The 13,594-nt window shown below is 36.0% G+C and overlaps 2 protein-coding genes across 2 annotated transcripts; one reads left to right on the forward strand and one right to left on the reverse strand.

Moving 5' to 3' along the window:
• Positions 1–3,323: 3,323 nt before the first annotated feature.
• LOC103156840 (testisin-like) lies at positions 3,324–7,805 on the forward strand. Its single transcript, XM_007579029.2, has 6 exons — positions 3,324–3,397; positions 3,561–3,581; positions 3,679–3,841; positions 5,028–5,299; positions 6,516–6,661; positions 7,435–7,805. The coding sequence occupies exons 1-6, from the start codon at positions 3,343–3,345 to the stop codon at positions 7,678–7,680; spliced, it is 903 nt and encodes a 300-aa protein (XP_007579091.1). The 5' UTR covers positions 3,324–3,342; the 3' UTR covers positions 7,681–7,805.
• A 2,152-nt stretch (positions 7,806–9,957) lies between these two features.
• Positions 9,958–13,036, reverse strand: LOC103156841 (prostasin-like). The gene is made up of 6 exons (XM_007579032.2): positions 12,807–13,036; positions 12,414–12,434; positions 12,173–12,338; positions 11,101–11,372; positions 10,548–10,693; positions 9,958–10,456 (listed from the first exon to the last, which is right to left on the reverse strand). The coding sequence occupies exons 1-6, from the start codon at positions 12,859–12,861 to the stop codon at positions 10,211–10,213; spliced, it is 906 nt and encodes a 301-aa protein (XP_007579094.1). The 5' UTR covers positions 12,862–13,036; the 3' UTR covers positions 9,958–10,210.
• Positions 13,037–13,594: the final 558 nt, after the last annotated feature.

The following is a 13,594-nucleotide window of genomic DNA, read 5'->3' on the forward strand; positions in this document are numbered from 1 at the left end:
TTATCACAACTAACATATCACTTAAAAAGGGGGGGAAATTAATTTTCACATATATTTTTTTTCTCTTCACAAAAGAAATCTTCATTTGAAAACTGTACTTTGTATTTACTCAGATTATCTCAGTCTGTTGCTGAACTTTTTTGATGACTTAAAAGATTTTAGTGTGACAAAAAGCAAAATGAAAACACCTTAAACATTTCTGAGGAGTATTTAAATAGACAGTTAAACTCCTCATTGAACTGTCATAAAATACCACAGAATGCGGATTGACCTACCCGACTAGTGTTTATTTATATAGTACAGATTATATTTATCTCCATCCTACATGTGGTAAAGTCTATTAATGTATAAAAGATGAATAATTTTCCAAATAATTGGCTGTATATTTGAATGTTGCGTCACAAACATTCCTCTGTTTCTGCTTCCTTATAAACTGACTTATTCTGATGATGAATCCAGAATCACTGTAAACTTCACCATCATCATCATCATCATCATAATCATCATCATCATCTTCCTCTGAAGGTGATTTTTTTTTAGAAATATAAGATTAAATAATCTATGTGATGTAAATAAGACATATAATAAACCCTGTACTGTGACAATCATTAAAGTTTTTAAGTAAAACCAAAATAAGTTATTCTTTTCATTCTCTTTGCTGCTGTTCATGATTTTTCTGGTAATTTTGTACTTTTCCCATTAACTCAACCTTTTCTTCAGATGAAATATATAAATTAAATCTAATAACAATCCTTGCAAAATATTACGTCCACATATTATGTCCCCTCATTTAATAATACACTTAAAAACGTTTACTGCCTCTGTTGAAAAACGTAACTTTAATAATCAGAAACTTGTAAAGATATGAACTCATAATGATGTCATCTGCAGATCTTTCTGTCATAGTTTTTACTTTTCTTTTTACTGTAGCAGATCTTTTATTTGTATTTGAATGTACATTTTGTTAAGAGAAAATGATAAACTAAAAGATAGACATTGTTTTATTTTACCCATTTATGTATGTATTTATTTAACTTTTATTTTTTACTTTATTCATTCTAATTTGTCTATTGTCAATGTCTGTGGTTGTTCTTTATTTTTATTATAGCGTTGTGATATTTGTCATTCGTTATCCCCCAATTTAATCAGAGAGAGAGAGAGAGAGAGAGAGACAGAGAGAGAGAGAGAGAGAGAGAGAGAGAGGATTTGTATTTAGCAGAAAAAGTGTATCATTTATTATTTATGTTTAATTTAACTACAACAGCCATTAAATCTTCATGTGATATTATTTTTAAAGCTGACTGACAATTTGTATGGCCTAAAGTGGAAACAAGATAATCTGATTAATTAGATCAATTAAAAAAAGTTTAATTACTTTTCAGTTTAGCATAAAGCTGTGAATCAAATGCCAACTTCAGCCTCCATCAGCTGAAGTTGGCATTTGTGTCAAAGTGTTTCCCTTTGACTTGAGATGCAGATTATGAATAGAAAACTTGCTCAGCTACACTTATTTCTTGATTTTTATTTTATTTTATTTTTTTTTTTGCATGGTGCTATCCCTTGGTTTGTGTCACCCTGGGCAGAAGCCATACCACTGAATGTCAGCACTGAGTTTTAAAGAAACTTTCCTAAATTCCCCTAATTAGTCATTTCCTTGCGTGCAAAATTAAAATTTCTTTAGAAATAAATCACTTCCAACTATATTTTTAGCTTAATACCCAATAGTCGATCAGTCATTTTCATGGATACTGATGAATAGTAATGACAATCAACCACACAGTCACACCAGGAAGTCGGAGGCAGGAGGAATGGACTGCCTGGTGTCATCTTGACCTTTTTATTGCTTCTTTCTTTAGAAATAACAGAAAACATTAATCAGATGTGGACTCTGTCTGGTTTTCATGTTTACCTCACAGATTGTTGCCAATAATTAAAGAGTAAACATATCAGAATGAGCAGTTTAACCAGTTCTGTCCAAATTTAAATAAAAACGCGAGAACTTTTTTATTACGTCAATTTATGACTAATTTGGGCCAGAACATGCAGGACACATTACTCAAGCTTCCACTTTGTGGATTCAATATTTCTACATAATGTTCTTTCTTCATGGTTATGTTGATTTATTGAAGCTCCAGCTTTATGACTTTTCTTCTAATCTTCCGTTTTGGTGAAACACTTCACTGTTAGTCTCCAAAATTTAAGCTCTTTCTGCCTGAGAACATTTGAAAACTTAATCTGACTTTAAATTTCTCTGGTATTTTCTGCTAATTTTGTAACTGTCTTTGTATTTTTACTACACTTAATTTTATTTTCTGTTTTATCATTTATCTACCTGCGAAGTGATTGTTGTGAAGCACTTTGATCAGCAGAGGTTGTTGTGATTTCACTTTATATGTTGATTTTGGATTCATGGCTTTTCAATCCGTGTCCAAGTCTAAACCATAATATTTAAAAGGTCTTTTGCTTTTTTTCTTGGGTCGATTTCTACCTGCCTTCCTCCTTATCGGTGTGACAGCTGAATATTTTTGTGGTGTTTTTACTCGAATGCATCCACAGTACTTCCAATTAAAACACATGTTGTGAATTAATCTGACTTTGTAAATGTAAAATGTACAAATTCATGACATCATCATCTGGGCATCTTCAAATTTCTAAAAGTCAGACATTTTAAGGTATGTAAACTTTTAGTTTTACGGGAATTATTAAAACATGTCTGTTATTAAGTAAATATACAGAGTTTTGTGAATCCTATTCTTTACAAATAAATCAGAAAATTGGATGTAAGTGAGTTTAAAATCTGTTTCAGTGATGCAAATGCAGATAGTTGGAATACCTAAAAATTGTGTTTCCAAGCTTCTGAGCACAGCAGCACTCCCTTTTTCAGCTCCTTCAGACTAGCCAGCAGCAATTAGCAAACACCTGGTGGAGCTGCTGTTTCTCAGTGAAACACTGGTAAAAACGTTGTAAGGAGTTCAAGCCTCAGATGAGACAAATCATGTTGAAGTTCTTTATTGTTATTTTATTTGAGATAACATTTAAACATACAAAACTCAAATTCTACTGACAGAAAAGTTGCAGCATGTTTATCAACATAAAGTTACACAAGTAGGACAGTCCCTGTATAAACCTGTAGGAAGACTAAAGTGAAGCGTGGAGCGTTTATTTTTGACAGCATTACATCATGGCAGTTCTTTGAAAGAAACATAAATGATTCTCAGAAAGAGGAATCAGCTGAGCAGCTGCCATGTGATTGGTTTTTTAGGTGAAACAAACAGGAAGAGGCGACAGATGGGAGAAAATATTTAAAGAGCTTCAGACACAGATTCTGCACTTCCCTCCACAATGGCTCCAAAGACTCTGCTGCCCATCCTGGCTCTGCTGAACCTTCTCTGTACAGGTAGGTGGAAGCTCTCTCTCTCTTTGCTCTCTGTTATTATTAACATCAAATAATGCAAAATAAAAACAATATATTTTTAGTAAATCTTGAGCTTTAAACTAATACGCTGTGTTTTGTTGAAGAAAATCAACTGAAATTTGTCTGTTTTTGCTCCGTTTCCCAGGATCCGATGCACAGCTTAATGGTTGGTAGAAACTTAAAACCTCTTTAAATTATCTTGTGCAGTAAGATTTGTTGAATGTTTGCATCCTAATATTGTTTGAACTGATTTTTTGTTTTAGAATGTGGCTTTGCTCCTCAAAATCCCAAAATAGTTGGAGGTCAGGATGCCTCACCTGGAAGTTGGCCCTGGCAGGTGGAGCTGCAGCTTTATGGCTGGTTCAAGTGTGGAGGCTCCCTGATCAACAAAAAGTGGGTTCTGACTGCAGCTCACTGCATCAAAGAGTAAGTGCAAAGATACACAAAGTTCACGTTAAGATTTTCATATGCAAAACTTGCTGGTTGCAGTGAAAGGAAGCATGTCATAAAAAAAATTAAGCTTCTCAACTGGGTCATTTGGAAAGAAAGATGTAAAAATCAATTCAGTTTGTTTGCACACTAAAACATTAGAAGGTGGTTTAACTTGAAAATGAAAGCCCACCTGCTGCCTGGAAAATAAACCTGAAGTCAACAAGAAAATAGTTTTGGATTTAACTCAGATATTAAAGTTCTGAGTTAAATCAGAATGTGAAGTTGATTTAATGACAAGACTCAAGTTGTCCAAATATTGTTTTTAAGTTCATTAATCTTGAATTGTGAGTTTCAACTTAATGCTGCAATTTAAACCAAATAATTATTTCACAAAATGCAAGAAAAAAATCTGTCCTCACCCAGTTAAAGAGCCACATTTCTCTGTTATTTTACTCACAATATGAAGTTTAAATAACGACTTATTTTACTGTAGAATAATTTAAATTCTTGTTTCAAATCACATGAACCAAATTTCTGATCTGATGATGAATTTTATGAAACATCTGAATGAATTCAGCTCAGAAACATTTAGTGTGAACAGATCAATGTAACACACTTCCATCTCAGGAGACAAAAACACGCCGCTAAGCATTCTGGGAAATAGTTCCCACTCCTGTCTTTTTCTTCTTTCAGCTTTTTAAAGTGTTAACCTAAAAACTCTGTTTATTCAACTCTTAATAAAAAGTTAACAGAACTTACTATCTGTCACAAACTCACACATTTAGGTTCAAAAATTTAGGTTCGCTAAATTTATTTCACTGAAAGAACAGAAGATAGTAGACAATTAAATACTTCATAAATGTTTTACAGTGTTTTGTACATAACACAACACAACATTTCAGTAGCCCAATGTAAGATTTTATTATGTTTCATCATTAAAATCATCATCATTAAAAGAGAACGTCCAATATGTTGGTTAATGTTCCATTTACATTGGTTCTGAAGCAAATCTAAACAGGTGGAGTTTCAGGAACTCAGGTGATAGAAGGCTGACTTTGTAACTGTCTTTATGTGACTCTGAAGGTTCAGGTCTGAGTCCAGCTGAAAGAAGTTGAAAACATTGTCATGATTTTTTGTAATGAAATAAATTCCTTGTATTTTTTTGTTTGTTTTCCTGCAGTCCAGCTCCGTCCATGTGGAAGGCCGTTCTGGGGCAGCAAAACCAGAGTGACAGAGACACGAAAACCGTAGTGGAAAGGAACATTGGAAAAATCATCGTACACCCCAAGTTCGATTGGACCACCTTGAACAACGACATTGCGTTGCTCAGACTCTCCTCACCAGTGAACTTCACAGACTACATCAGACCGGTGTGTTTGGCAGCGAGTGGCAGCCGGTTCAACAACGGCACCAATAGCTGGGTCACCGGCTGGGGAAACATAGGAGAAGGAGGTGAGATTCACCTGAGAAGACTCTCATCCTGACGGGTCCAAACTTTAATCTTAGTGCCTTTATTGAGTGGCTAAGTTATCTCCTGTTGTTTTGAGATGACCAAAAAAAAGTTAATTTTGTTTCGATTTACCACTTTGGTTTCATTCAATCCTTTTTCCTATCCAACCAACATCAGTAGTTGCAGAGGATCTATTGTGGAAGATTCACTTTTTGCACATTTTTATGTTTCCATTTGAGTCTCAACTCAAATCATTAAATTAAACACTCAGCCAGTTTTTGGCAATGAGTCAATGTTTTAAAATAAGCCATTTAAATACATCTCCCCATTGCTGAGTCACAGTCAACAGCAACACGTCAACAGCCAAGCACGTTACCTAGCAATGTAAGCAGAACTCCAACATATTTGTTCAGCTGATTTTATCACTGTACAGTATTTTACAATGGCTCCTGGAAAAAATAAGTGTTTTGTTGTTGATTGACCATCCAGAAACAACTTGCTGCGTTCCTGTTGGTTGCACAGGAGGCTCCACTTCTGCTTTTCAGATATACAGCTGTATAATGGCATATCTGTTTGCTGCTATTTTCATGTGCGAGTGTAAATATTGAGTTTTGGGGCATGGCCAGCAGCAGCTTATTTGAATTTAAAGTGACAGGACGCCCTAAAACAGCTTAATGAGCAGACTGAAATCTTATTATCCAAAACTGATGTTGTGCAACAAAATGTAATGAACAGGTTTTGTACCAATAAAAACCTCTTCAAGGAAGTATAATAGGTCACCTTTAAAGTTCCAGTTGGGTTTAATAAATTACACAAGTTTAGGTTTGTGATGGGAAGACAGAGAAGACTTTTTACTGCTTCCCATAGTTTTGGTTGGCATAACAACCATTTTATCTCCAACATGTGAGCTGCTGCTGCTCTCTAACAGTGAGTTTTACAAATTTATGTTCATTGTGAGGTAAAATTGGCTCCTTTTCCAGCCTCCTGGTCAAGAAAAAAGGAAAAAAAGAGAAATATGAAGTAAAACGTAAATTAAAAACAATAATATTTAGTAATGCTTAAAGTGTCACTTATCATTCTTTTTTTTGTTTTTTTCTTTTTATGAAGTCCCATAATTAAACCAAACTAACTTTTTTCATTTAAAAAGACATGTATTTTCTCCGTTACAATCACATTGTTTGGTTTAATGACTAATCTCAGTAATGTTATCCTCCACAGAGCCTCTGCCTCATCCTCAAACCCTTCAGGAAGTGAAGGTGCCTGTTATTGGGAACAGACAGTGCAACTGTTTGCTCAGAACAACAAGCCTCACAGAAAACATGATCTGTGCCGGAGTCCTTTCAGGAGGAAAAGACTCTTGTCAGGTAGGCTGATCGTTTCATCAGCCGCCTGGATGCAGAGCCGGCCCAACACCACCAGAGCATAATTTTGGTTTATTTTGTAGTAATTTTGAACTTGTTTACTGTAAATTCAGTGTTTGTCTGCAGATGTTACTTTAAAATTGTTAAATGAATATGCAGTACTTACAGTAAAAACCACTCTGCATATCAAAGTGCAAATTAATTAGAGCATCTTTACTTGCTTGTTACTCCTGTAAGGTTAAAATTAAGACAAATAATAACACCAACATAATTTACACTGCAAAAAACACAAATATTACAAAGTATTTTCTTGGAACTAAGATATTTATCTTAATTCGCTTGAAATCAGGCAAAAATAATTTACAAGTTAGTCTTTTTAGAAAGATATAGGAGCTTGTTTTAAGTAAATACTTAATATTGATGAAACATTTGGCAGATTGTTTCATGTCTAATAATATTTTTTCCATCAGTGAAATTATCTGCCAGTGGAACTACTAATTTTTTATTTTATCAATATTAAGGAATTATTTACCTAAATTAAACTCCTACATCTTGCTAAAAAGTTACTAGTTTTGTCCTATTTCATGTGTTCTAAGTTTGCACTAGAAATTTAGACCACAAATATATGAGAAAATCTGTTTTTGCACTAAAAGCTAATAATAGGCATGTTAAAGGATAGTAATGATGAGGTATCTAATTTTTATATATTATGCTTGTGCTGGCCCAGCCTGGAGAGACAATAATAAGCCACTAATTTTAACTTCCTGGCACTGCAGGGTGACTCAGGAGGTCCGATGGTCAGCAAGCAGCGCTCACGCTGGATCCAGTCTGGAGTTGTGAGCTTTGGCGACGGCTGTGCTCGGCCCAATCTGCCTGGCGTCTACACCAGAGTGTCCCGGTACCAGTCCTGGATAAACGCCCGCATCAGATTTAACAAACCGGGCTTTGTCGAGTTCACCTCCAGAGGAGAGGATCCAGACAGCAGCTTCACCTGCCAGCACAGTTCACCTGTCACCAAATGACAAAACAAAACCTCAGAGATTCACTTTGACAATTTGTTTCCACCCAAAACCCTTTAATGCATATTTTCTTACACAAAAAAGTAAAATAAAACAAACAAAAACGAGAAAAACAAGAAAAAAGAGAAAAAAGTAATTAATATTTAAGGAAAATTATTTTAAAATTGTGTTTTTAATATTTATTTGTTTGCTCTTCAGTTATCACTGTAATTCCTGCACATATGTATTTTCCACACAATAAATTAACTTATGAGGTTGTTATAAATTAAAATGTTTTGTTAATAAAGATAATCTAATGCAATTATAACTGTGTTGCACATTCTGTTGAACTCTGGTTTAAGCTTTCAGACTCTGTCAAATATTGTTTTCTGCTTAGTGAGGTGATATAGAACAACAGATGAAAGAGTTTTCACACTGCTGGTCTCAGACAAAAATCCCTGTATACATATGTAAGAGAGAGAAAAGCTTGTGTGTGTCTGTGTGAGTTTTGATCAAAATGATTGTAGGATTGTATGTTTATGAGATTTTTGATCGATGCGTTTGTTTGGAGTCACTCATCACACCACCTAGTGGTGTGATGAGTGACTGCATGCAGCGGGTCCCTCAGGCGGCTTCCCCCACCAGAAACCTGAGCGCTGGTGGAGGCAGGTGCAAGAGAGGCAGCTCTTCACTCCTTTTTTTTACTTAGGGTCATATTTTTCTACTTCAACAATTAACGAAGTACTGTAAGAATATTTAACATCTACAAATATAATTTGTAAAGTTTTTCTCGTGGTTGGGCTGGAAACATGTGACCCTATGAGTGGGAGCTGTGCCGGTTGGTGTTCGTGGCTGACCACTCAGTCACGACGCTAACCGTGTCTTATTTTTCAGCCTGTCGGACCACTTGCCTGCAGTCAAAGCCACATTGTGAAGAGTTTTTTATTCTGTATTGCACTAGGTGACTGACAACTAAACAAGAAGAGTTACATATATCCATAATAAAAAACAAAGAACTTCTGTCAAAAATACAAAAACTTAACTAAAATCAGGGGTGGAAATTAGCCCCCGCCACTGGCCAAACTACCTGGAACACTAAGCTCCAGGTAAACTCTGTAATAAAACAGGAATGATGACGGCCTGTGGAATTAATAATGAACACGTTCTGAGATATTTTAGTAATAATAATTGTGAATTCTAATAGAAAACGCAATAAATAAAGAAAACAAATAAAATAGAAAACAGCGCTATTGATACAATTTTAAAATGTCTAAATATGACTAGACACACCTTTAATGAATACTGTCAGGGAGAGTTGTTGCCAAAATGTGGAAATGTTCAACATATGATTGCAAGAATGTTAGAGTTTTGTAGTTAGTTTGCTGTTAGTAATTACTTTAAATGAACTTATTGCTCCACAACCCTGTTAAGGTGTCCATTTATTCTGTATATGTACATATGTATGGTAAACTTATTGTCAGTAAATCGGTTTTCATAGAGTTAAGAATAAATCATACATTTTCTATAATTTGCTTGCACTTATGGGGTTTGTAATAAAAAAAAACAGTGGCTGGTGAAATGTCTGAGTGGCCGGTAAAAAATTTCTGAAAATTTTTAATTTCCACTCCTGACTAAAATACTTGTGCTGCACCGATTGCAGTTTTCTGGCCGATCACAGATTATAAATATTTAACAAGTCTGACCTGCTGATTCCGATTCTAGCTGATACCACTTTTGTTGTCTGAAATGTTGCTAAATATAGCAAGAAAGTCTCTGAGTTGGTAACAATGGGGCGACAGAAGTGACCTGGTGGTCCGGTCTGTCAATCAAACCTCTCACTGCACAGCAGAGGACAGTGGATGATTTTTGGACATTTTCTGAGATAAATAAGATGAGTGGATAAGATTGGATTCACATGTAAATGTCAGCTGATCACTGATCTCTCAAAATTAAAAAAAAAATCAAACTCCCATTTAAATCAATCAGTAATGCTCATCATTGGTTTCTGTTTGTATTCTTTACATCAATAATATCATCCATATTGGTGTCAGTCTGTTGATTTGTTAAAATTTGATGCTGTGTGTGTTAAATAAGGACAAAAGCAGTGGTGTGATGCTAGAATGACTTTATTAAATGATCAAAATCACTATAAATGATTCACAGAAACAGGAACATTAGCAAAATTACAGAAGGACTAAAGAAAACAGTTTTCCACCAACATTAAGAACACTGCAAAAAATAGCAAAGCTTACCAAGTATTTCTGGTCAAATAGAAATAAAACAAAACTAACTTACAAGTAACTTTTCAGCAGTATGTAAGTAAATAATTCCTTAATATTGACGAAAACATACTAGATCCATTGGCAGATAAATTTACATATAACATGGAACATGTACTTCATCAATATTAAGGAATAATATTTGCACTAAAAACTAGACAAAAATACTTCATAAGATTTTGTGGTTTTGCAGTGAATTATGTTACTTAAATTTGTAATTTAACATCTGGACCAACCCCTTTTCACAGGAGTTGTTGGTTTCAGTGTTGTTCTTGTTATTTGGGTAAAAATGGCCGCCGTTGGCAGATGAAGCTGCTGTCAGGATCCACTCCACTGGAAGTGAACCGTACAAATCCTGGTTTATTGTCTGGGATGACGGAGTTTATCCAGGACTGGTACTGGGACACTCTGGTGTAGACGCCAGGCAGATTGGGCCGAGCGCAGCCTCTGCCAAAACTAACAACCCCAGACTGGACCCAGCGTGAGCGCTGCTTGCTGACCATCGGACCTCCTGAGTCACCCTGCAGCGACAGGAAGGACGAGTTCGAAATGTAAAAACTCGTTAACGGTCATGTTTATCATCCTGAAGTTAAATCGGACCAAGGAGTTTACCTGACATGAGTCTTTTCCTCCGGACAGAACACCAGAGCAGATCATGTTGTTGGTGATTAAAATGTTTCCATAGAAACAGCTGCACTGCCTGTTTCCTATAACTGGCACCTCCACTTCCTGGAGAGTTTGAGGAGGGGGTAAAGGTACTGTGGAGCAAAAAGAGGAGGCGCACACATTGATCAACTTTTACCAAACAACCAACGCAACACAAGGCATCAACATCTGATAACATCTGTTATCAGAATCCAGTTTTTAGTCCAAACTCTCAGAAAAATGTATTTTAAATTAATAAAAACTTGATGTAATTAATTATTTCTAACAGACAAAGTAGTGCTACTCTTACTTGAGAACAATTTCTGGGCACTTTACCACCTCTGGAAATTGTAAGCGTTTTCAGAAGGGGTCTCAAGTACCTGCAGGTTTAATCTAAGGCACAGCTGTGCTCTTTAATCCCCATTTTTTAAGAGTTCGTGCCGCCCCTCTGGCCATGCCACTCTGGGCAGGGACCCAAACAAATCAGAACAAAACCACACAGTATTCACGCGAATCTCACCTCCTTCTCCTACGTTTCCCCAGCCGGTCACCCAGCTATCGGTGCCGTTGTTGAACCGGCTGCCACTCGCTGCCAAACACACCGGTCTGATATAGTCTGTGAACTGCACTGGTGAGGAGAGTCTGAGCAACGCAATGTCGTTGTTGGAGGTACTGCTGTCATATCGAGGATGCACGAAGATTTTAGCAATTCCCACATTTACTTGGGTGTTTGTGTTGCCACCCTGCAGCTGATTCAGACCGAGAAAAACTTGAAATGCTGATGGTCTGGACCTGCAGAAAAGAAGAAGGTTTCATTCAAGAACATGGAGCTTCCTTCTTGAATTAGTCTTTGCATTTTTTATAATTTAATTTAGATTTCCCTACTGCTTTGTTGTGTTTTCTTTCAAAAATTGGGCAACTATGTGACATTTTGAGCAACAACTCTGTTAAACATTTGAAGATGGTTTAACTTGAAGATGAAAGTCCACCTGCTGCCTTGAAAAATGGAATTTAAGTCAACAAGAAAATAGTTTTGGTTTTAACTCAGAAATTAAAGTTCATGAAGTTGATTTAACAACAAGAGACAAGTTGTCTAAACATTGTTTTTAAGTTAATTAATCTTGAATTGTGAGTTTTAACTTAATGCTGTAATATAAACCAAATAATTATTTCACAAAATGCAAGAAAAAAAATATGTCCTCACCCATTTAAAGAGGAACATTTCTCTATTATTTTACTCATAATATCAAGTTATAATAACTACTTATTTCACTTCAGAATAATTTAATTCAAATTGCATGAACCAAATTTCTGATCTGATGATGAATTTTATTAAACATCTCAATGAATTCAGCTCAGAAACATTTAGTGTGAACAGAACTTCTGCTGTAAGTTTATCTTTCACAAACTCACACATTTAGGTTCAAAATCTAAAACTCACTAGAACATAGCAGACACAACTAAATGGAGCTCAAATGTTTTACAATGTAAGCAACATTTCCAGTCAAATATTTCCGGAATGTCAGCAACTCTATTGTAAATCATTTGTAAAGTAATGTTTGCTCTCAAAGACAAATAATTTTTCTACTAACCGACTGACGCAGTGAGCTGCGGTCAGCACCCAGTTCTTGGTGATCAGGGAGCCGCCACACAGATGTCCGAGTCCAGTCCTCTGCAGGCTGACCTGCCAAGGCCAACTTCCAGGGGTCGCATCCTGACCGCCAACTATTTTGGGATTTAGAGGAGCGATGCCGCACTCTGAAAGAGGAATCGGGTCAATTTATTTTATTTCTAACATTCTTTAAAGAAAATCAGATTTAATTGTCTACATACCGCCAAGCTGTGCGTGCGATTCTGACAAGGAGAGAAAACACATCAAAGACATTAAAAAATCTGTTATTTTCTATAGTAATAATATGTAAAAACAGTACTGTGCATATCTCAAGTTTCTTAAAGTTATAGATTTTGGTTATTTCGAATAATAAATCAAACATGTTGAATAAAATAGTTCTATAGGCGCAAAAAATATATTTTAGTCTGATATTTAACCAAAACGTTTATTTTAAAAGACTCATACACTCAGTTGTGTGCATATTAAACTAGATTTCACAGCTAGTTTTGAATAATTTTTCTTTCTAAACAACCAAACCATGCAAAGCATTGCATCGCAGGTTTTAGTTAAACTTTATCCTTTTTTCAATGTTTCTAAACAAAAGAAAGACTTACCTGCAAAGAGGAGGCTCAGCAGAGCCAGAACCTGCAGCGGTTTCCACGAAGCCATTGTGAATGTAGCAGCAGAATCCTCCTGTCAGGTTTTATATCTGAGGTTCTTAAGTCACCCTGTCCACTGTGTCCCTCCTAAAGGTGCAGGATGACGCTCCCTCCCCAACCTGTGTGCATAACGTGCAGCTTTAGCTTTAGTCATAGTGAATAAGCTACTCTGTGGTTTAGTAGTCAGATTTCTTATGAAGAGATTAAACTGTGATACGTGCATGTTTCATAACAGCTCGTGATTACTTCAGGCACTGATTTTTTAAAATTACTTTTGGTGAAATGACTTTTATCACTGACATATTTGATAGGGTTTGTCAATATCTAAAAAAATAAATGCTAAGATTTTTTTTATGGTATCCAGTTTCTGTCTTTTGTACATTCATTTCTAAAGTTTGCCTGAAATCACTTTGAATGAATCTGCTGTAATTTAAAACTACCAATCAGGGTTTTCAGTCAAATCAATCAAAACTACTTTAAATAAAGTTTTTCACCTGCAGAAAGTAAAAATTATATATTTTCAAACAGTTTTTCTATTTTTTTCCTTTCAGGATGGACATCCGCCGCCACCTGGTGTCAGGATGGACAGCCACCGCCACCTGGTGTCAGGAGGGAGACCCGCCGCCACCTGGTGTCAGGATGGAGACCCGCCGCCACCTGGTGTCAGGAGGGAGACCCGCCGCCACCTGGTGTCAGGAGGGAGACCCGCCGCCACCTGGTGTCAGGAGGGAGACCCGCCGCCA

This window comes from Poecilia formosa, unplaced genomic scaffold (genome assembly GCF_000485575.1).
Source record: "Poecilia formosa unplaced genomic scaffold, Poecilia_formosa-5.1.2 Scaffold504, whole genome shotgun sequence".
Classification (NCBI taxonomy): Eukaryota; Metazoa; Chordata; class Actinopteri; order Cyprinodontiformes; family Poeciliidae; genus Poecilia; species Poecilia formosa.

Coding starts and splice junctions, on each gene's coding strand:
- LOC103156840 (XM_007579029.2), top strand. CDS start 3,343: ATGGCTCCAAAGACTCTGCTGCCCATCCTGGCTCTGCTGAACCTTCTC. Junction 3,842..5,027: donor GCAGCTCACTGCATCAAAGA/GTAAGTGCAAAG, acceptor GTTTTCCTGCAG/TCCAGCTCCGTCCATGTGGA. Junction 5,300..6,515: donor GGGAAACATAGGAGAAGGAG/GTGAGATTCACC, acceptor TATCCTCCACAG/AGCCTCTGCCTCATCCTCAA.
- LOC103156841 (XM_007579032.2), bottom strand. CDS start 12,861: ATGGCTTCGTGGAAACCGCTGCAGGTTCTGGCTCTGCTGAGCCTCCTC. Junction 12,339..12,413: donor ATCGCACGCACAGCTTGGCG/GTATGTAGACAA, acceptor TTCCTCTTTCAG/AGTGCGGCATCGCTCCTCTA. Junction 10,457..10,547: donor GAGGAAAAGACTCATGTCAG/GTAAACTCCTTG, acceptor CTGTCGCTGCAG/GGTGACTCAGGAGGTCCGAT.